The sequence below is a fragment of the Nerophis ophidion genome, linkage group LG20 (genome assembly GCF_033978795.1).
Source record: "Nerophis ophidion isolate RoL-2023_Sa linkage group LG20, RoL_Noph_v1.0, whole genome shotgun sequence".
Lineage (NCBI taxonomy): Eukaryota > Metazoa > Chordata > Actinopteri > Syngnathiformes > Syngnathidae > Nerophis > Nerophis ophidion.
In genome coordinates this window covers 15,298,940-15,320,778 of record NC_084630.1, presented here as the reverse complement: position 1 = coordinate 15,320,778, position 21,839 = coordinate 15,298,940, and the positions used below count along the sequence as shown (strand labels likewise).

Below are 21,839 nucleotides of genomic sequence, written 5' to 3'. Positions count from 1 at the left end.
GTAACTTTTTAAAAATCAGCGTGTGGATTTCAAATGGCCTACTGTCATGTGGTTTAGGTATCTTTTCGGTAAGGAAGTCGATGGGACAGCGTCCGTGGTGTTTGGGATTTTGTACGACGGCCAAAAGAAGAGCTTTCCCGCTTCTCTTCAGAGAGTGTCTGTAAGTGCAGAATATAAACTTATCTTGCATCTCATTTTATTAAACAGCATGTCTGCAGAAACAGATTCAGGCAGATATCAGGCAAGGGTATTTAACCAACTTACCTTGGTGGTCTGTAACCAATAATTATCCGTGAACCATCCAACCACAATAAGACATGCGTGTTCTTGTCTATAATAATTATTGTGAACGATAGGCAAAACTCCAAAAAAAGTACAGTTCCCCTTTAATTGGTCCAAATTTTTTTATTAATTTTCAGAGATGTCTTGGTCGGGATCAGCTCGAGGCAGATATTTGCCTTGTTTTTACTGATCAGTGATTGGCTGATGAGTTGAAAAAGATCTTTACCACAGCTGTGTCGCAGTGTTTAAATAGCTTAAGATTGTACTTATTCCTTCAAAAGGGATGCAAGCTCAGGGAGACACAAATGCATTTCCACATTCCTTGTTACACACATGCAGGAGTTTCATGGATTTTAGAGTGTCTTGTCAGAACAACTCCAATTGGAAAGCAAGATTCAACGAAGGCATTGTCTATCCACAATGCGGAGCCGCTTCAAAGAGACTAACCCTCACCACCACGGTTCAATATCAATGGATAACAAGAGAAAAACGAATGGCTCAGCATGATATACTGTGGGGCAAAAAAGTATTTAGTCAGCCACCGATTGTGCAAGTTCTCCCACTTAAAATGATGACAGACGTCTGTAATTTTCATCATAGGTACACTTCAACTGTGAGAGACAGAATGTGAAAAAAAAATCCAGGAATTCACATTGTAGGAATCTTAAAGAATTTATTTGTAAATTATGGTGGAAAATAAGTATTTGGTCAACCATTCAAAGCTCTCACTGATGGAAGGAGGTTTTGGCTCAAAATCTCACGATACATGGCCCCATTCATTCTTTCCTTAACACGGATCAATCGTCCTGTCCCCTTAGCAGAAAAATGTTTTCACCCCCATGCTTCACAGTAGGTTTGGTGTTCTTAGGATGCAACTCAGTATTCTTCTTCCTCCAAACACGACGAGTTGAGCTTGTACCAAAAAATTATATTTTGGTTTTATCTGACCACATGACATTCTTCCAATCCTCTGCTGTATCATCCATGTATCCATTTTGGTATAAACTCAACTTGTCGTGTTTGGAGGAAGAAGAATACTGAGTTGCATCCCAAGAACACCACACCTACTGTGAAGCATGGGGGTGGAAACATCATGCTTTGGGGCTGTTTTTCTGCTAAGGGGACAGGACGATTGATCCGTGTTAAGGAAAGAATGAATGGGGCCATGTATCGTGAGATTTTGAGCCAAAACCTCCTTCCATCGGTGAGAGCTTTAAATGGTTGACCAAATACTTATTTTCCACAATAATTTACAAATAAATTCTTTAAAATTCCTACAATCTAAATTCCTGGATTTTTTTTCACATTTTGTCTCTCACAGTTGAAGTGTACCTATGATGAAAACTACAGACCTCTGTCATCATTTTAAGTGGGAGAACTTGCACAATCGGTGGCTGACTAAATACTTTTTTGCCCCACTGTACGTACACACCGAGCAAGACCACACAAGAAGCTAACCGCTAGCCCTTCAATCTAAATAGGGGCGATCGGCCCAGATGTCGATAATATCGATACCTCGTATAGTCTCAGTATGCAAACAATACTGAAGGGATTCGATCGTCATTTTTTTCTTTTCCTTTTTCCTTTCATCACAGAATACTTTTGGGATGTTTTTTGTTTTTGTTTATGTACTCGGGGATTAAGTATGCGGATACAGGAAGGCTTTAAGGGCAAATCCCAAACGGGAGCCAATAGTAGTTTTTGCTTTGTTCAGTTATTATGTACTAGCCATTTCTTTTAAATTGAACTAGATAAGTTGTTTTTTTGTAAGTTTTGTATTGTTTACTTTAGTTATTTGCTATAAAACATTTTCAGTTTTATAATATAATGCCGGGTTGCAATCACGTGACCCAAAGGTACATCCGGGCACTTCTGGTTTTGAGGATATGGTCTAGAGGAAATGGTCTAGAGCAGTGGTTCTCAAATGGGGGTACGCGTACCCCTGGGGGTACTTGAAGGTATGCCAAGGAGTACGTGGGATTTTTTAAAAATATTCTAAAAATAGCAACAATTCAAAAATCCTTTATAAATATATTTTTTGAATAATACTTCAACAAAATATGAATGTAAGTTCATAAACAGTGAAAAGAAATGCAACAATGCAATATTCAGTGTTGACAGCTAGATTTTTTGCGGACATGTTCCATAAATATTGATGTTAAAGATTTCTTTTTTTGTGAAGAAATGTTTAGAATGAAGTTGATGAATCCAGATGGATCTCTATTACAATCCCCAAAGAGGGCAGTTTAAGTTGATGATTACTTCTATGTGTAGAAATCTTTATTTATAATTGAATCACTTGTTTATTTTTCAACAAGTTTTTAGTTATTTTTATATCTTTTTTTCCAAATAGTTCAAGAAAGACCACTACAAATGAGCAATATTTTGCACTGTTATACAATTTAATAAATCAGAAACTGATGACATAGTGCTGTATTTTACTTCTTTATCTCTTTTTTTCAAACAAAAATGCTTTGCTCTGATTAGGGGGTACTTGAATTAAAAACATGTTCACAGGGGGTACATCACTGAAAAAAAAGTTGAGAACCACTGGTCTAGAGTCCCTTTAGGCAACTGAATCATGACCTGTTTCATCACAGCTGGTGTTTTAGTCAGTACGTGGCGGTACCTTTTGGTTGAAAAATCATATGAAGGTCTATGTTTACAGTAATCGTTGATGAGCAACTCAGGCAGATGTATTATGCAGGTTGCTGAAGCGCTTCTTCCCAGGGGAGGCTCAGACAAGCGTACACTACATCACAGACATTACTTCAAATTCCGAGAAGTTCCCTTTTCAGCCTTAAAAAGTAAAATTGAGTACTCGTCCAGTAAATGGCATTATGTACATACATGACCTATATATTTTTGTGGCATAACTGGAAGAATAATTAATTGGTGACATCTTAAAAAGATATCTTCCTTGTGTTGCGCCAGGTCCACTATGATGACTGAATGGTGATTTAGGATCAGAAACAGGAAGTCATTGAGACAAACACATACAGTAGTAAGGGGATTCATATCACCCAACCAGTCTTGGTTTACCTCAGACATGAAACGTGACAAATTGGGGGGTGCACTATCCGCTTTGGCCACCAGATGCCGGTAGTTTTTTTAATGTCCTAAAATGTGTTTTGTGGCAATTCCAAGTTCGACCACAGCGGCAGTTGCATCTAGAGTGTCACGTTTCAAATGTATTTACCCCCCACCTTTCTGTCCCAGGAAAACCAGCCACGAATGGGGTAACATGAATCCCTTCCATACAGTAGGAAGTTCAGAATCATAATCAGAAGTACTTTATTAATCCCAATGGGAAAATTAAGATTTTCAGCACAATCCCATTGAAGATCAGACAAACATTACAGGGAGACCGAACAGGATCGCTGACGAGTCTGCCAACTTACGGCGCCCCTTACAAAAAAAGTGAGAAAAAGGTAAACGCTAGGGACAGGGAGTGAGGAGGGAAAAAAAATCAATCCAAACCTGGGCCCCTGGAGAACCGGTCCAGACTGAGGCCAAGGGAAAAAAACTCATAGCCATAGCACACATAAACGTGTGTAAGAGGGAAACATCAAAGAATACAAAGGACATTAAATACATGAAAAGAGCAGAGCTGACGCAACCAGCCGCTTCTACACACAGCCACAAAAGTGAAAAAATAAATAAATCAACCAATGATATATGTCAGGTTCAAACACTGAGGACATCTATTAAACAAGACAAAAAAGCAAAGAATAAAACAAAGACAGAATAAATCTAGACTCGGATCCAAGCAGAGGCATGGCCACTGTACACCCTGTACAGTCCTGCACCATGCTCTGCCCCAAGACCGTGCTCCTCCTTCTTTATTTGATTTTCCACCCCCTCCTTCCCACAGCTGCTTCCTCATGAAAGTGGGTCGTGACCAGCGTTGCCTTCGGTTCCCGAACAAATCAAAGAAAGTTCCATAAAATATATAAAAGAGGGTCCCATAAAATAGATCAAAAAGAGTCCCATAAAATAGATCAAAGAGGGTCCCATAAAATAGATCAAAGAAAGAGTTCGTAAAAGTACTTGAAAAAGAGTTCCTGTGGAAGTTGGGCAGGTTTTGCCATCTGTACGCTTGGACGTCCAGAGGGGTTTTACCATCATTCTTCTTGGACGATTTCAGCCTTTTGTCTCTTTTCCCGGAACACAATGTTATACAAAGTTATATTCGATAATTTACACACAATTTTTCTGACGATATACATTGCGCACACACGATTGCACCATGCATAGACGAGCAACCAAAAAAAAGCATAATTTCAACATCCACACTGTGATGGCCTCTGCTGTGTTCCACGCCATCGTCTGCTGGGGCGGAGGGAGCATGGCCGGAAACAGGAGCAGACCCAACAAAGCAACGAAGAGAGCCGACTCCACCCTCAGCCGCCAACCAACTCTCGGCCAGTGTCCAGTCCGCATGGATGACCGAGGCGTCCGATACACGCTCATTCAGCCAAGACACTGTGAAGCTTGTCCGCAGCCCTGTCTCTTCATCCGCATCTCCTCCAGTCTCTCCAAACGGACTCTGGCGTGGCAGAGACCAAGCAGCTGGTCTCCATGGCCAAAAGGCTCCCGAGAGACAGATCCAGAAGTCCACAAAAAAGCACACCAGAAGTCACGAACGGCGTGGCGAAGTTGGGAGAGTGGCCGTGCCAAAGAATCTGAGGGTTACTGGTTCAATCCCCACCTTCTACCATCCTAGTCACGTCCATTGTGTCCTTGAGCAAGACACTTCACCCTTGCTCCTGATGGGTCTTGGTTAGCGCCTTGCATGGCAGCTCCCGCCATCAGTGGGTGAATGTGTGGTGTGAATGGGTGAATGTGGAAATACTGTCCAAGCGCTTTGGGCTCCTTAAAAAGTGGTAGAAAAGCGCTATAAAAGTACAACCATTTAATTTACGAAAGTGCCACCCCTTGTCACACAGTCACAAAGGGTCCTGAACCAAAAGGCAAAAAAATAAAATACCATCACATGAAAACAAGAGGGAAACACCAGGAACACAAAAGGATGACAAAAGAGCACAGAGCTCCTGCCATTACAACGGCACCATCTTGGGAAAAATTGATGCACGTTAATTTTACAGTTGAATCACTTATCCGCTACAAAAATTTAATAAAATTTCCCAAAAAACAAAAACAGCCCTAATTGGCTGGCATTGCAAAAACATGACCAACACACCACCACCTTAATGCACGTGTCACCAATATTTCATGTTGTCACGCGAAGCTGACAGGGTTTGTCGAATGCAAAAGAAATAACACCACAGAGAGAATGTTCACCATTTATTTACTCATCCATTGTCTGTTTTGGCCTTTTAGGTTGACAGAGGTGTTGGAGTGGTCACACTCAAGAGAGCGCACATCACCCAAACATTCCCAAACGTCCATGAGCTGCTGGGGCATCACATGTTTGTGTCTGTCAGCGTGCTGACACGAAGTGGTAGGCCAGCGTGCAGAATTAACTCATACCACAATTCAACTGCAACAGTTAACCGATATTAAGTGTGTCTAAAAAAATACCTTGCTGTGTGTGCATTTTGTGTTCACAGGTAGTGAAATGGTAGAGGCCGAGTTAAGAGGCATTCAGGTCGTCACCTCGCCTTACACTATCCACTTCAAGAAAACACCCAAATATTTCAAACCAGGAATGTCCTTTGATGTTACGGTAAAGTTCATTTCTACTTAAAAATGATGTACAAAGCGAACTATAACCTGCTACCCAAGAATGTACAACAGGGGTCACCAACGCGGTGCCCGCGGGCACCAGGTAGCCCGTAAGGACCAGATGAGTCGCCCGCTGGCCTGTTCTAAAAATAGCTCAAATAGAAGCACTTACCAGTGAGCTGCCTCTATTTTTTTAAATTGTATTTATTTACTAGCAAGCTGGTCTCGCTTTGCTCGACATTTTTAATTCTAAGAGAGACAAAACTCAAATGGAATTTGAAAATCCAAGAAAATATTTTAAAGACTTGGTCTTCACTTGTTTAAATAAATTCATTCATTGTTTTACTTTGCTTCATATAACTTTCAGAAAGAACATTTTAGAGAAAAAATACAACCTTAAAAATGATTTTAGGATTTTCAAACACGTATACCTTTTTACCTTTTATATTCCTTCCTCTTCTTCCCTGACAATTTAAATCAATGTTCAAGTAAATGTATTTATTTATTGTAAAGAATAATAATTCAGTTTTAATGTAATTCTTTATTTTAGCTTCTGTTTTTTCGACGAAGAATATTTGTGAAATATTTCTTAAAACTTATTATGATTAAAATTAAAAAAAAATATTCAGGCAAATCTAGAAAACCTGTAGAATAAAATTTTAATCTTATTTCAAAGTCTTTTGAATTTCTTTTAAACTTTTTGCTCTGGAAAATCTAGAGGAAATAATGATTTGTCTCAGTTAGAAATATAGCTTGGTCCAAATTGTTATATATTCTAACAAAGTGCAGATTGGATTTTAACCTATTTAAAACATGTCATCAAAATTCTGAAATTAATCTTAATCAGGAAAAATTACTAATGATCTTCCATAAATTCTTTTTTTAATTTTTTCAAAAATATTTGAATTAGCTAGTTTTTCTCTTCTATTTTTCGGTTGAATTTTGAATTTTAAAGAGTCGAAATTGAAGATAAACTATGTTTCAAAATTTCATTTAATTTTTTTTTCCTGTTTTCTCCTCTTTTAAACCGTTCAATTAAGGTTTTTTTTCATCATTTATTCTCTACAAAAAACCTTCGGTAAAAAATGTACGATGGAACGACAGACAGAAATACCCATTTTTTTTTTATATAAATAGATTTATTTATTAAAGGTAAATTGAGCAAATTGGCTATTTCTGGCAATTTATTTAAGTGTGTATCAAACTGGTAGCCCTTCGCATTAATCAGTACCCAAGAAGTAGCTCTTGGTTTCAAAAAGGTTGGTGACTGACCTGGAAGTATATCCTTACCCCGTGTTTCAATGTAGACTATTGCCACATTTCTCTTAACAGTAAACCTTGCTTGCCTCACCATCAGCAGCTGTTGGACTATTGTAGTGAATCACACCTCGGCCAACATTCATGAATCATATCTTTAATGGACGTGTGACAGTAAACAATGTGATAAAGAACATTTTACATCAATCATAGATATCTGTTCAGGACACTGTGCTTGTAGGCTGCAATTGGTGGTCGTGGTACCTGACAGCCGCAACCACTTAATGGCTTCACAATGGTTATGGAGTACAAAACTAGACATTGAGTAATCGCTCGACATACATAGCGGACAATAACCAGTAATAGTCTGCTTTGCCAGTCGAAATGTATTCGCTGTTTTTCGTAGTCTGTCGTTGTCTCCCCTTCGACAAATGGACAAAGTTTTTCACTAAGTACAACCTGGACCTAGACCTTCGAAAGTTCTCTTGCCGTTCAGCTGGCACAACACACTCGGTGACAAAACATATCCCTCCAGGCTGCCAGTTTTCCAGGCCTTATCCAAAACCGTCGCTCAACCGTCTATGTTAGATGTGTTGTATCCGAAATAGCTGCAATTGCGCGTTTTCTTCTCTCAAGGTATTCATGTGTAATTTACATCTTTCTGACGTCATTTCCTGTGTAGGGCGCGGTCTTTCTGGCGTCACTTCCTCTCCGAACTCAGTTTGTAAACGGTTAAAGAGTTCATACAAAGCTAAGAGCTGGAGATTCAAGAAATACACTTAACCGTGTAAAAAAATTGTCCGAGGAGGGGGACCTTAAACGCTGATTTAGTGTGGCTGGAACGAGGCTTAGGCTACATAATAATTCGTTTAAGGCAGGGGTAGGGAACCTGTGGCTCTTTTGATGCCTGCATCTGGCTCTCGGATAAATCTGAGCTGACTTTGCTTAACACGATAAGTAATGAACAATTCCACTTGTAATCACAGTGTTAAAAATAATGTTCAAAATGAAAAACATTCTCATGCATTTTTAATCCATCCATCTGTTTTCTACCGCACCTGTTCAAGAAGTTGCATTAATGGTAAGAAGTTATTTATTTATCATTGGTTAGTGTGGGGCTTGCCCTCCTGGGGGTTCTTCAGACCACCAAGCACCGACTGAGAGCCTGTTTCAGGGTTACAATATTGTTTTATTTTTCAATAAGTCTCTCAGTTGCTTTCCAGCAATTGTCTTTTTGTCTTTCGTCCTCGCTCGTGCTTTGGCTCCAGCTCCAACCCCATCTCTCCTCCTAGCTGCTGCTTATAACAGAGCTAAAGGTGATTAGATAACAAGGCCCAGGTGGGCCATCTACGCAGCTGTCGCTGATTTCGAGGCTGATCGTGGCAACACCCCGCTTCGATGCAGGCCCGCAGGCCACGCCCCCTCCACAGTTAGCTTCCGAATAACACTGTTATTATAAAGAATAAAAGACTTAATATACTCTAGAAATGTTGGTCTTACTTAAAAATGCACGAGTTTAGTTGTGTTCAGTGTTAAAAAAAATATTATATGGCTCTTACGGAAATACATTTTGAAATATTTGGCTTCTTGGCTTTCTCAGCCAAAAAGGTTACCGAACCCTGGTTTAAGGGGTTATCCAGCTTAATGTAGACATAGCCTTAGTCCGACTTTAATAAATACCTCTCATAATACCGTAGTGTGTGTCACCACATGACCACTTCTAGATAAATACTATACTTAAACACACTTGCGCACTACTGCTCATTGAATCACCTCAATAGTGTACAAAACGGGCTAGTTTCCAGCACATATAAAAAATCAATAAACCCACATCAGCAAGTAAAACATATCTCAACGTGCTTCTGTCAAAAATTTTATGATTGTTAAATTATATTAAATGAAAAAAACTATTAGTACAATATTTAAACCCACTATTTGTAGCACCCATCGAAAACCGTAATCCAGGGGTTGATTTGATTGGAACAGGAAGTGACCAACCCTCTTACCGGCCGTGACAGGGATGGCCGACCTCGGCTCACGAGATCTGGTTTCTCCTGAAATGTCCTTCTTAGAAATGACCTTTCAGATAAATATCAATGACATAATCAACGTTTTGCTCTACTTCCTTGCGGGTTAAAAAAGCGAGTTGATATCGGATTTCTGGCTTGGGTGCAGCACTTTCTGCTCTCGCAACACAACCTGTGAATGAATACTCACTAATGTGAGTCACACGTGAGTATAAAATCACAGTAGGCATGAATATTATGAAAGTGTTGGTCAACATGAAACAACCAAGAAGAGCTACTGTCAACAACTCGTGATCTAATTGGCTATTTCAACTGTTTATCAACCATGTGATTTCATTTGGTGCTGGCAACAAGCTAGCTGAATTCTAATTGAATAAAAGCATTAACGTTAAACCAGCAACATTTGAGCCTAATATGACATTAAGAGAACATGATGAATACTTTTATATTTTTAGGGAAAGGAAATTAAAAATGTAATTAAATGTTATCAATTTATGATCATAATTTATGTTCGGCAGGCACAGAGGGCTTACTACTGTAGAGGTTTCGTACGGCACTACAAAAATTATATTCTCAATACTCACTTCTGTCATATAGCTCAACAAGGCAAACCAATTACAAAATCCTTTAAGCAGCGCCGTTTTTGAATTAGCTTCTATTCCATCTTGAAACTACATTTAATGTTGTGTGCTGTTAGATGTTGAGTGGTGGTGTTCTAGTATCATATTGTTCTTATCAGTCAAGTTATAAGTTGCCACAGAATAACTTAAGTTCAACTACCACATAGCCAGGTTTGGTCTACATGTGTATTAGGGGTGTGGGAAAAAATCGATTCGAATTTGAATTGCGATTCTCACATTGTGCGATTCAGAATCGATTCTCTTTTTTTATTTTTATTTTTTTTTATTTTATTTTTTTATTTTTATTTTTTTTTTAAATCAATCCAACAAAACAATACACAGCAATGCCATAACAATACAATCCAATTCCAAAACCAAACCTGACCCAGCAACACTTAGAACTGCAACAGAGCAATTGAGAGAAGACACAAACACGACACAGAACAAACCAAAAGTAGTGAAACAAAAATGAATATTATCGACAACAGTATCAATATTAGTTGTAATTTCACCATAGCAGTGATTAAAAATCCCTTGTTGACATTATCATTAGACATTTATAAAAATAAAAAAAAGAACAATAGTGTCACAGTGGCTTACACTTGCATCGCATCTCATAAGCTTGTCAACACACTGTGTCCAATGTTTTCACAAAGATAAAATAAGTCATATTTTTGGTTCATTTAATAGTTAAAACAAATTTACATTATTGCAATCAGTTGATAAAAACATTGTACTTTACAATTATAAAAGCTTTCTACAGAAATATACTACACTGCTTGCATGTCAGCAGACGGGTAGATCCTGCTGAAATCCTATCTATTGAATGAATAGAGAATCCTTTTGAATCTGGAAAAAATCGTTTTTGAATCGAGAATCGTGTTGAATTGAAAAAAAAAAAATCGATTTTGAATTGAATCTTGACCCCAACAATCGATATTGAATCGAATCGTGGGACACCCAAAGATTCGCAGCCCTAAAGTGTATATCTTTTAACTTTTGATTATCTGTTTTCAACGTAACTTATTTTCCGTGTCTTGGATGACAGGTTGAAGTTCTGAACCCGGATAAATCTCCAGCAAAAGATGTTCCGGTGGTGGTGAGCCCGGGTGAGGTGAAAGGCATCACGACAGAGAGTGGCACTGCCAAACTCACCATCAATACAGTCGCAAGGGATCCAAAATTGACAATCAATGTGAGTATTAAATAAAGCTACTGTTCATAAGTTTATGTTTAAAAAAGCAATATATTATACAAAAAGTGCATAAGGGTTGTTCATGTTGATGCTAGCCTGCCCCGTCTGGTTGGATTTACTGCAGATGTGTGTGCCCAATTCCAATTTGCCAGACTAAAATTAATTGTTTTCATTTTTTCGGACAATATTTTTGCGTACCTAACTCTAACCTGTATTGTCTTGTCACATTGAAAAAGGTGTAGCCCATATGTCACTTCACTTAATAGGGAGCGGTTTCCGCTCTAAAAATATTTTCTTTACACTATCACGATGCATACCATGAATTGTGCTGCTTGAGCGTCAGAACTTTGTCAATGGAACCATGTTGTGTAAACCCAGACTTGGCTACCTCTTGAGGGTAACCATATGTCTTGCCAGACTCACATTGAAGTTGGTTTAGCCAATATGTTGGATATCCACTTCATATCAGACATTTATTTAGTTTCTGCTCTAAAAATAGTCTTTACACTATCACGATCCATATTGTTAATTGTGCAGCTTGAAGAAGGTGTAGCCAATATGTTTGATATCCAGTATATATCAGACACTTAACAGAAAAAATAGACTAACTTAAAAAAATTATGTTTCATAAATAATTACATCAAATTGTATGTAAATGTAACTATGCATATTAATTGTAGATTCAAGGGTGAATTTTTTAATCGATAAAGTATTCTACTTTTTTACTTTTATAATGCATTGGGGTCAAAGATTTCTCACTGGGGATACTGAAGAAACTTTGATTGATTGATTGATTGATTGAAACTTTTATTAGTTGATTGCACAGTTCAGTACATATTCTGTACAATTGACCACTAAATGGTAACACCCGAATAAGTTTTTCAACTTGTTTAAGTCGGGGTCCACGTAAATCAATTCATCCATTACTCAATTCACTTGAGGAACTACCACTCAGCATAATGGGGAGACAACTTAAAATGATGACAGTATTTACTGAAAATATTGTGTTTTCATTTTGTTTGGTCATTTCACATTAAAATTGGGAGGAACTAACCAGAAATGTCAACAATAGCAGCTAATATGTTTTCGTTGGTACATAAGCTAGTTAATGTGCTCCAAAAGGTTGGGGACCACTATTTTAGAAGAGTCAATCAGTTTTATAATATATCATTTTTGCTATACCGTATTACCTTGAATTGCCGCCGGGGCCAAAGTAATGCGGTAAAAGTAAGCATGCGCTAATTATTTTGAAACCTCTTTTCACTCCGGCACTTACCAATGTTATGCAGTAAAAATTTGAGTGTGGTGTAAGCTTGGACCTTAAATCCTACTGAATAGCTCTTAATCTTCTTCCCTTTATGCGATTTCAAATTACCGGTATTGAAATCAGCCTCCTCCATTTTGAAAATGATGACAGGGGAAGTGTCACTCGTGACGTCACGAGTTTGACCAGGCGGTACTACTAAGCATGCGCTAATTATTTTGCGAAGCGAGTTCGACCCGGCAGTAATTCAAGGCAGGCGCATACTATATGCCCTGCGGCAATTCAAAGAAATACAGTAATCCAAATATACAGTCGCGATCAAAAGTTTACATACACTTGTAAAGAACATAATGTCATGGCTGTCTTGAGTTTTCCAATACTTTGTACAACTTTTATTTTTTGTGATAGAGTGATTGGAAGCACATACATTCATGAAATGTGGTTCTCTTATGAATTTATTATGGGTCTACTGAAAATGTGACCATATCTGGTGGGTCAAAAGTATACATACAGCAATGTTAATATTTGCTTACATGTCTCTTGGCAAGTTTCACTGCAATAAGGCGCTTTTGGTAGCCATCCACAAGCTTCTGGCAAGCTTCTGGTAGAATTTTTGACCAGTACTCTTGACAAAATTGGTGCAGTTCAGCCAAATTTGTTGGTTTTCTGAGATGTACCTCCAAATTCTTCAGGACAACATGAAATCATCATTGGGTCTTGGGCGCAGTTGGGTGTTCCAACAGGACAATGACCCCAAACACACGTCAAAAGTGGTACTCAGTGGCCTAATGCAGTGGTTCTCAACCTTTTTTCAGTGATGTACCCCCTGTGAAAATGTTTTTAATTCAAGTACCCCTTAATCATAGCAAAGCATTTTTGGTTGAAAAAAAGTGAAGTGAAGTGAATTATATTTATATAGCGCTTTTCTCTAGTGACTCAAAGCACTTTTACATAGTGAAACCCAATATCTAAGTTACATTTAAACCAGAAAAGAGATTATAAAAAAGGAAAATACAGCACTATGTCATCAGTTTCTGATTTACTAAATTGTATAACAGTAGTGGTCTATCTTGAACTATTTGGGAAAAAAAGATATAAAAATAACTAAAAAAACTTGTTGAAAAATAAACAAGTGATTCAACTATAAATAAAGATTTCTACACATAGAAGTAATCATCAACTTAAAGTGCCCTCTTTGGGGATTGTAATAGAGATCCATCTGGATTCACGAACTTAATTCTAAACATTTCTTCACAACATTTTTAACATCAATATTTATGGAACATGTCCACAAAAAATCTAGCTGTCAACACTGAATATTGCATTTCTTTTCACAGTTTATGAACTTAAATTCACATTTTGTTGAAGTATTATTCAATAAATATATTTATGAAGGATTTTTGAAATGTTGCTATTTTTAGAATATTTTTTCAAAAATCTCCCGTACCCCATGGCTTACCTTCAAGTAACCCCAGGTGTACGCATACCCCCATTTGAGAACCACTGGCCTAGTGGTTAGAGTGTCCGCCCTGAGATCGGTAGGTTGTAAGTTCAAACCCCGGCCGAGTCATACCAAAGACTATAAAAATGGGACTGATTGCCGCCCTGCTTGGCACTCAGCATCAAGGGTTGGAATCGGGGGTCAAATCACCATAAATGATTCGCGGGCGCGGCACCGCTGCTGCCCACTGCTCCCCTCACCTCCCAGGGTGTGAACAAATGCAGAGGACAAATTTCGCCACACCTTGTGTGTGTGTGACAATCATTGGTACTTTAACTTTAACTTTAACTTAAAGAAATGGCCAAATCATGCTAGAATTAAGGTTGTAGAATGGCCTTCCCAAAGTCCTGACTTAAAAGTGTGGACAATGCTGAAGAAAACAAGTCCATATCAGAAAACCAACAAATTTAGCTGAACTGCACCAAAAGGAGTGGTCAAAAATTCAACCAGAAGCTTGTCAGAAGCTTGTGGATGGCTACCGAAAGTGCCTTGTTGCAGTGAAACTTTCCAAGGGACATGTGACCAAATATTAACATTGCTTTATGTATACTTTTGACCCAGCACATTTGCTCACATTTTCAGTAGACTCATAATAAATTCATAAAAGAACCAAACTTCGTGAAGTTTTTTCAATTATGTGCTCCAATCACTCTATCACAAAAAAATCTATGTTAACTTTTGATCGCGACTGTAGCTATGATGAAGGGTTGATGTTTTGACTTGCTGTTTGGTTCTGATTTTGTATGAAAGCACTTATTCTGGTCAGGGAGGCTGATGGGTAGAAGAGTAGAGAAGAATGCAGTTTGTGTAGCTGTCTCCTATGTGTGCTGGCTTGGCTTGGCTTCTGCAATAAGTCCTACCTGTGTACAGCATCCAATGGACATGCTATGTCATGGTCTTGGTAAACCTAATGTCGCATAAACCTAAGAGTGTTTTCTATCATATGGTGCAATTTTGTATAAAAACTGCTGGTAGATCCTATGTGGTTTATGTCAATTGCAATGAGCGTCATATAGCATAATCATGCATTGAATGGTTTGTTTTTACTACAGGCAATGACCAATGATCCTAAAATATCACAAGATAGGCAAACCTCCGCCTCAATGGAAGCACTCCCATACAACACCAAAAGCAATAACTACATCCACATAGGTAATTTGCATTTGTACTATCTCATGTACATATATTCCAAGCTGTCGTGTTAAAACATTTATTTTTTGCAGGGGTGGATTCAGCTTCACTGACTTTGGGAAAAAACATGAAAGTCAACCTTCATCTGAGCAGGCAGTCAAACCCCGATACTGATATCACATACTTGGTAAGAGGTGTTTTGCATGTGAATACGTTTGTGTTTTTGACTGTTGATGAACACTGACAATTTTTACATTTCAGATCTTTAGCAGAGGTCAACTGGTGCAATATGGCCGTTACAGGTCAAGAGGGGAAATTATCATCTCCATCATTGTCACCGTCACCAAAGACATGCTGCCGTCATTCCGGCTCATAGCTTACTACCATGCAAATGCAAACGAGGTGGTCTCTGACTCTATTTGGGTGGAGGTCGAGGACTCCTGCATGGGCTCGGTAAAATGACAATTGAGCAACGTGAAGTGGTATTCGGAGAAAAGGTGACACGTCTCTGTGTGTCTCACTTGCTTCCCTTCCTCGCCATCAGCTGAAGCTAGAACCAACAATACCTCAACCTGCCTACGAGCCTGGCAAGTTATTTGGACTGAAAGTCACTGGAGACCCAGAGGCCACGGTGGGACTGGTGGCAGTTGACAAAGGTGTCTTTGTTCTGAACAACAAGTATCGCCTCACTCAGAAAAAGGCAAGAAATGGTACCTTCTTTTTTTTTGATGCATGTGGTTAGTTATTCTGTATATGTTCCCAGTCAGCCATTATCCAGTTAAAAACACGGTGCTGCAGATTAAAGTATGTAATTTGTTGGGTAATTTCACAGTTATATCAATGTTTACCTCTTGGTGAATAACAGGTGTGGGATGTTGTGGAGCAGCACGACACAGGCTGCACTCCAGGTGGAGGCAAGGATAGCATGGGTGTGTTCTACGATGCCGGACTAGTTTTTGAGACCAACACCGCTTCAGGAACTCCTTACAGACTAGGTGACATGTCTATGTCTATACTTTTTCTACATTTCATATTCTCTTAATATAGTGGTTCTCAGACTTTTTTCACCCAGTACCACCTCAGAAAACACTTGGCTTTCCAATAATAATAATGACCAACAATAAAATAAACAAGCCTGAATATTCATTAAAATCAAGGCAGGGGGGTTTATTTAACAGGTATATTTAATATTATGACCACTGTAACATTACACACAGTGCGAATAGTAACACTGTGTCCGAATAGGTAAGTAGGTTGGTTTTTATTGTCAATGCACAAGTACAACAAAACTTTATTTTCAGCACAAACCCGTTCAAGATTAGACAAACAAACAGTGTACAGGGTTACAGAAAAGGAACGCTGATGGGTCATGACAAGGCGCCCTGTAAAAAATGGGGATAAGGTCAATGCTGGGGGACGATGAGGAAAAAAATACAATCTAGACTGGGTACCTAAGAGGGCCCAGTCTGGAGTGGGAAAAAACCTCCATAGCAAAGGACATATACATATTACAACATCCATTTCGAGGCTAGCAACAGAGGGGAGGGAGTGGGGGCCACGGTGGAAGGCTGCAGCTCTTCAGGCGCTGCCAATCCATCCATCACCTCTAAGGGATTCGCGTCAAGGGCGTTGGAAAGGGGTGGGGTATGTGTGTGTGGCGTATATATTTTTGTGGGTGCATGTGTGTGTGTGTGTGTAAGCCTGCCGCTTGTCTCCATTCCGCGGCGAATATTTAATTAACTGATTATTTGGCAGAAAGGTTAGTGCGTCTGCCTCACAATACGAAGGTCCTGAGTAGTCCTGGGTTCAATCCCCGGCTCGGGATCTTTCTGTGTGGAGTTTGCATGTCCTCCCTCTGTACTCCGGCTTCCTCCCACTTCCAAAGACATGCACCTGGGGATAGGTTGATTGGCAACACTGAATTGGCCCTAGTGTGTGAATGTGAGTGTGAATGTTGTCTGTCTATCTGTGTTGGCCCTGGCAACTTGTCCAGGGTGTGCCCCGCCTTCCGCCCGATTGTAGCTAAGGCTCCAGCGCCCCCCGCGACCCCAAAGGGAATAAGCGGTAGAAAATGGATGGATTTCGCGTACCACTAGATGGAACACATGCACCACTTGTGGCGCAGTGGGAGAGTGGCCGTGCGCAACCCGAGGGGTCCCTGGTTCAAATCCCACCTAGTACCAACCTCATCACGTCCGTTGTGTCCTGAGCAAGACACTTCACCCTTGCTCCTGATGGGTGCTGGTTGGCGCCTTGCATGGCAGCTCCCTCCATCAGTGTGTGAATGTGTGTGTGAATGGGTAAATGTGGAAGTGTCAAAGCGCTTTGAGTACCTTGAAGGTAGAAAAGCGCTATAAAAGTACAACCCATTTATATGTACCACAGTTTGAGAAGGGCTGCCTTATTATATAAAGAACAAAGCATAGGTAGCTGGGCAGAAGTCCACATTCCTTGCAATAACTTGCTGAGAACTGTTGTTCTTAAACTGTTCGACAATTTGCTCACGCATTTGTTCACAAAGTGGTGACCCTCAGCCCATCCTTGTTTGTGAATGACTGAGCTGAAAGAAGCTGCTTTTATCAATCATGACACCTACCTGTTCCCAATTAGCCTGTTCACCTGTGGGATGGTCCGAATAAGTTTTTGATGAGCATGCTTTAACGCTCTGAGTCTTTTTTTTTTTTAAACGTGTGGCAGGCATCACATTCCAAATGAGCGAGTATTTGCAAAAAATAACAAAGTTTTCCAGTTTGAATGTTAAGTATCCTGTCTTTGCAGTCTAATTATTTGAATATAGGCTGAAAAGGATTTGCAATACATTGTATTCTGTTTTATTATATGATTTACACAACGTAACAACTTCACTGCACTGCAAAAACTGAAATCTAAATATCGGAAATAGGGTGATATTTGCTTGTTTTCTGACTGCTAAGATATTTCTTCTACCTAAGCAGATTTTATGTTAGAGTGTTTTAATGATTTTGGTCCTGAATTATCTCAGTAAGATATTACAGCTTGTTGAGATTTTATGACCTATATTGAGTAAAACATGCTTGAAACTAGAATATCAACTGATGCGAAGCTGTGTCATCAATACTCTCAAGTATAAAAGTACTTTTTTTAAGTAATAATTTCTTACTTCAAGCATTAAAAAAAAATCATGAAGTCAAGACAATGGCACTATTATTTACTTAATTTAAGAATATTTTTCAACATATTGACAAAAAGGTCTCTTTTTTTTCTACCAAGAAAAGTGCACTTGTTATTAGTGAGGATATACTTATTTTAAGGTATTTTGGGGTTAATTGAGGTTAGCTAATTTTACTTGTTTTGGAAAGTCTTGACAAGCCAAATTTTCTTGTTCTATTGGCAGATAATTTTGCTTAGTTCAAATAAAATACCCCTAATTTTTGTATTTTTTTTTCTTGTTTTCTAAAACTGACTTTTTGCAGTGTGGTTTGGGGGTTTGTAGTTAATCATAGAACTGGCACACGCTGTTATTAAAAATGTATTGATTTTGAATTGAATCGTTAGCCCCAAGAATAGAATCGTATTGAATGGTGTGGTGCCCAAAGATTCACAGCCCTAAAAACAACTGATCTTTACTTGTCCTATCAAATATGCTATTAAAATAGTGATATTTTTTTTCTGACTGACTTAGACAATGATGGTGTGGTTTCCCAACTGATCTTGAAAGTTGCATGACAACACATGTCTGTAAACGTATTCAGAGATGTTTCGTTGACTCAAACTGTACTGCACTTCCAGAACTGAATTGTCCATCCACCGGCAGCAGGACGAGACGAGCTACTACTCTTCTAGAGGTTACAACAACCCTGGGTGAGACCGATGTTCAAATCTCTACGTACCTTAATCGCCATTATAAAAAGCATTGACCTCACGCGTCTTTACTTCTCCGCCGTCTGTCCTCAGCGGGTAAATACAAAGGGATGCAAAAGGATTGTTGTTTGGATGGCATGAGCGAAACTCCTCTCTCGTACACTTGTGAAACGCGCAGCGAATACATCACCGACGGCGCCGAGTGTGTGGAGGCCTTCCTGCACTGCTGCAAGGAGGTGGAAAGCCAACGGGCTGACATGAAGCATGACACCCTCAAAATTGCTCGCAGTAAGTGATTGACAGTTGGGATGGGATGAAAGCTCTCCGCAGTATTTGTCCGCAAGCCGTGGTTCATTAGTTTTATCATTTAAAACCTGTTACGGTACAGGGAGAAGAAGACGGCACAGAATGCAGGGACGTAGTTTTAGTTCATTTCATTATATTTAGAAAAGTATGGAGTGTGAAACTAATCCAAAATGTGTATGGTGTGCGACTATGTGTAGCGATTATCTGTAGAGTGTTACCGGAAGTGTTGAGCGAGGTGCGGAAATCCAAAGGGGCAAAGCAAGCTCGGAGATCCATGGGCAAGCGTGAGGTCAAGGGCAAGGATGAGGGTCTGGATCCAAGAGGCAGCCAGGGAACCATAGGGCAGTGATTCTCAACCTTTTTTCAGTGATGTACCCCCTGTGAACATTTTTTTAGTTCAAGTACGCCCTAATCAGAGCAAAGCATTTTTGGTTGAAAAAAAGAGATAAAGAAGTAAAATACAGCACTATGTCATCAGTTTCTGATTTATTAAATTGTATAACAGTGCAAAATATTGCTCATTTGTAGTGGTCTTTCTTGAACTATTTTGAAAAAAATATATAAAGATAACTAAAAACTTGTTGAAAAATAAACAAGTGATTCAATTATAAATAAAGATTTCTACACATAGAAGTAATTATCAACTTAAACTGCCCTCTTTGGGGATTGTAATAGAGATCCATCCGGATTCATGAACCTAATTCTAAACATTTCTTCACAAAAAAAAAAATCTTTAACATCAATATTTATGGAACATGTCCACAAAAAAATCTAGATGTCAACACTGAATATTGCATTGTTGCATTTCTTTTCACAGTTTAAGAACTTACATACATTTTTTGTTGAAGTATTATTCAATAAATATATTTATAAAGGATTTTTGAATTGTTGCTATTTTTAAAATACTTTTGAAAAATCCCACGTACCCCTTGGCATACATTCAAGTACCCCCTGGGGTACGTGTACCCCCATTTGAGAACCACTGCCATAGGGAATAGGGGGAGACGAGACACACAGCTCGTGAAAAGGGAATGGAGGAATGCTGCTGGAAGACGACAAGGGACACAAGACAAATGGACACGGAGGGGGGGGAAACACAGAGAGAGTGAGTGTGTATAGAGCTACAGCTATTCGGCTTACTGTACTGGATGGAACAGGTCGATACGATTTGGCCTGGAACGCAAGTTTTAACTGGCTTAAGAAGCCCAGGAAGCTCTTCAGCAGCAGGTGTGTTAAGTGCTGACTGATTGCCGATTGAATGTAGCCGCCTGCTGCAGCCGGAGTGCCGAGCACAGGCGCATGCAGCGCAGTGCACAGATGAATGTGTACTGGAGTGCGCTCGGTCTGTGACAAAACCAGCACAAAAAAATCAAATGGCCCTTTTTTTTTTGTTTCAGTCTTTAAATACGACTAGAAATATTGTCATCTCCATAGTTCTCCAAATTTATCATCCATCTATTAAATTGAAAACTGTGTAAAACCGGGGGGGGGGTCAAACGTACGACTCGAGGGCCGGATCAGACCCGCGAACAGGTTTTATCCGGCCCGGAGGATGAGTTTGCTAAGTATAAAAATTTACCTGAAATTTTTAAATGAAATAAACAGCTGTTCTAGATGTGTCCACTGGATGTCTCAATAGCAATTTGTGTATCTTTGTAGATGATGCTACATATGTACAAAAGAAACCACGTGATGTTAGTACATCAGTCGAGGAAAATAATCAAACTACATAAATAACATACTGTAATTTTATTTTGATATAATTTTTTTTGTCTTGATAGATTGAAAATGAACACCAATGAGTTGAGTGTTGAACATTATCACATAACTTATTCAGAAAAGTTAAATAACGACAAATAAAGAGAAAATATTATCGACCGCAACATGTCAGTGCAAAAAAACCAACAACATTATGATGTGAAAAATTTCAGAATGTTGTTGTTCTATTTTTAAACAAAGAAAACAATCTGTAGTTGTCTTTATTTTTAAGTTGTCGTTCCAGTCCGGCCCACTTGGGAGTAGATTTTTCTCCCTGTGACCCTCTATTTAAAAGGAGTTTGACACCCATGGTGTAAACAAATAAACAAGTGTATGAACCGTATGTGTGTGACTTTGTTTTAGCTTCTTTTACCCATAAGTAGTTTGTACACAGATATTTTTGAAAGACCAAGTTGCTCATAATTTTGTGCCTGTTTTGCCACTTTCCAAATCTGTATTTGTGTCAGCAAAGGTCTATTCATGTCAGCATGCATATACTTAGTTTCCCTTCTTGGTCTTCTTGTATGTTTGTTTGCCCGCAAGCCCTAATCCACTTTCATATCACTGAAATTACTCTCTCTCATGATTCTTCTTAATTCCATTTTTTAGGTGAGCAGCAGAACAACGACCTTTACGTGGACAACATTGAGATTATTACCCGCACCGAATTCCCTGAGAGTTGGCTGTGGACCACTGTCAAACTGCCTACTTGCCCTAATCAAACGCCAAAATGGTGAGGAAACCAATCTAAACAGTATGATCCTACATAACACAAGCTAAATTGCGTGTGCAAACTATAAAATTCTGTGTATCAGGGTTGTACGGTATAACGGTATTTGTATAGCACCGCAATACCAATTAATCATATTCGGTACTATACCGCCTCTAAAAAGTACTGGTCCCCCACCCGTCGTCATGTCAGCTTTGAGACACGTCTGGGAGACAAATCAAGTACATTTCTAACCCCAAG

At 39.1% G+C, this 21,839-nt stretch overlaps 1 protein-coding gene across 1 annotated transcript in view; it reads left to right on the top strand.

Moving 5' to 3' along the window:
* LOC133538784 (complement C3-like) overlaps window positions 1–21,839 on the top strand; it is a 76,933-nt gene that overhangs the window by 17,593 nt on the left and 37,501 nt on the right. Inside the window, exons 8-19 of the mRNA XM_061880569.1 lie at window positions 58–160; window positions 5,626–5,746; window positions 5,856–5,971; window positions 10,923–11,069; window positions 14,887–14,986; window positions 15,058–15,152; window positions 15,227–15,418; window positions 15,510–15,665; window positions 15,831–15,960; window positions 18,734–18,805; window positions 18,899–19,093; window positions 21,479–21,602. Coding sequence (XP_061736553.1) covers window positions 58–160; window positions 5,626–5,746; window positions 5,856–5,971; window positions 10,923–11,069; window positions 14,887–14,986; window positions 15,058–15,152; window positions 15,227–15,418; window positions 15,510–15,665; window positions 15,831–15,960; window positions 18,734–18,805; window positions 18,899–19,093; window positions 21,479–21,602 — 1,551 coding nt within the window. The remainder of the gene's footprint in view (window positions 1–57; window positions 161–5,625; window positions 5,747–5,855; window positions 5,972–10,922; window positions 11,070–14,886; window positions 14,987–15,057; window positions 15,153–15,226; window positions 15,419–15,509; window positions 15,666–15,830; window positions 15,961–18,733; window positions 18,806–18,898; window positions 19,094–21,478; window positions 21,603–21,839) is intronic.